The sequence below is a fragment of the Tupaia chinensis genome, unplaced genomic scaffold (genome assembly GCF_000334495.1).
Source record: "Tupaia chinensis unplaced genomic scaffold, TupChi_1.0 Scaffold000231_2, whole genome shotgun sequence".
In the NCBI taxonomy this organism is placed as follows: domain Eukaryota; kingdom Metazoa; phylum Chordata; class Mammalia; order Scandentia; family Tupaiidae; genus Tupaia; species Tupaia belangeri.
In genome coordinates, this window is record NW_006159707.1 from 2,743,642 (window position 1) to 2,745,154 (window position 1,513).

The following is a 1,513-nucleotide window of genomic DNA, read 5'->3' on the forward strand; positions in this document are numbered from 1 at the left end:
CCCACTCCCCCCCCCATCGTGCCACCCCCAGCGGGGCCTCACCCATCAGGGAAGAAGCTGTCTATAATACGGTCTCCCAGGGGATTCACTGCCAGCGCCCCGATCTGCTGCAGATCCATGCGGCTGCAAGGTCAAAAGTCAGAGCCCATAGGACTGTCAAAGAGGGGGCGGGTGTCCGAGAGACGGAGGCGGAAGGTCGTCAGGCCGGCTGCCCTCACCTCAGGTAGCCCTTTTTGCTCCTGTCCAGAGCCTGGAACCGGTGGTAGAGCCGGAGCAGACAGGCCTGAGAGACTGCGGGACAGAACCGGGAAGGTAACGACCGGCTGCAACGCCCAGACGCTGCTGGACCTGACAGCGGTGCCGCGCTCCAGAAACCGGCTTGGGACAGCCGGGCGAGGGGGGCTCGCTGGAGGGGTCCCCATCTCGGAGATCTGGAGCGGAGCGGGCGGGCATGCAGGGAGAGGGACAAGACCCAGCGAAGCGACAGGTTCGCGACCAGGGAGGCTCGCAGCGTCCCGGCACTCCCCTCCCGGAAGCCAAGGGACTCCTCTCTGCGGTCATTTGCCTTCAGCCGCGATCCGGGCTCAAGGACACCTGGGTGCCTCTATTAAACTGGCCCCAACCCTGTGAACTCGGACACCCCTCAACCTTGGACGCGGGAACCCCTGTGCTAACACGTCCCCTGGCTCTTCGAGCCCAGATTCTTGGGTCTTGATCTTCCCGCTCCAGGGGTCCGAATCCCGGGACCGGCAGGTTCTTCTATCCCTCAACCCACTCCTCCTCTCCGCACGATGCTTTAAACCTCCCCGGGCCCCCAGTTTCCAGCCCCCAGACGCCCGGCTTTGCTAAGCACCCCTCCGCAGCCAGCGGAGCCGCGGGCACTCACAGCCGGTCTCTTGCCGAATCGTGTCCACCTCGGGAATGATCGCGGCGTGGGAACTGCGTGAACCCATCGCGGAGCGGGCGCCAGATCAGCCCCGCCGGACCCAGGCGTTCTCTGCTCTGTCTGACGAGGCGTGGCCGACCCGGTGACCCCGGGGCCAAAGGCAGCAGGCCTGGCCTGCAGCCAGGCTGGAGAACTCCGGCGTTCCTCGCCTCCCACCCTCGACCCGGGCGAACAGAAAACAATGCTCGGGGTGGCGGGTCAGAGGGTCGAGTACGAACAACGGGTTATTTCAGCCAGGAGATTGTGGGGTTGGCGCGGGCACAGGCTGGGCGAGGCCGGTGCCCCGCCGGCCCGCACCTCCCTCGGGTCTGCATTCTCACCGCCGCCTCAAACACCCTCCTGCAGGGCCTCCCAGCTCAGAGGCTCTCCCTGCTGTCAACGTGCAGTGAGGACCCGTGGCCCGACTTTCTCCCTTGGGAGCAGGGTCTGAGTCCTGCTGGGAAGCGGGCAGCAAACAGAGGGGAAGAGAAGCAGGTGCATTCGTAGGCATCCCACAGGGCGCCTGTCTCTGGGCAGGAAGAGAGAGACCCCAAGGCCTTCCAAAGAGAGGTGGAGTGGGGAGGGGTC

At 65.6% G+C, this 1,513-nt stretch overlaps 1 protein-coding gene across 1 annotated transcript in view; it reads right to left on the reverse strand.

Moving 5' to 3' along the window:
- The window catches only part of CHP2 (calcineurin like EF-hand protein 2), a 3,666-nt gene extending 2,674 nt beyond the window's left edge, over positions 1 to 992 (reverse strand). Inside the window, exons 1-3 of the mRNA XM_006148295.3 lie at positions 887 to 992; positions 219 to 291; positions 43 to 123 (exon numbers count right to left, since the gene is read on the reverse strand). Of these exons, the coding sequence (XP_006148357.1) occupies positions 43 to 123; positions 219 to 291; positions 887 to 953 (221 nt within the window). The 5' untranslated portion in view covers positions 954 to 992. The remainder of the gene's footprint in view (positions 1 to 42; positions 124 to 218; positions 292 to 886) is intronic.
- Positions 993 to 1,513: the final 521 nt, after the last annotated feature.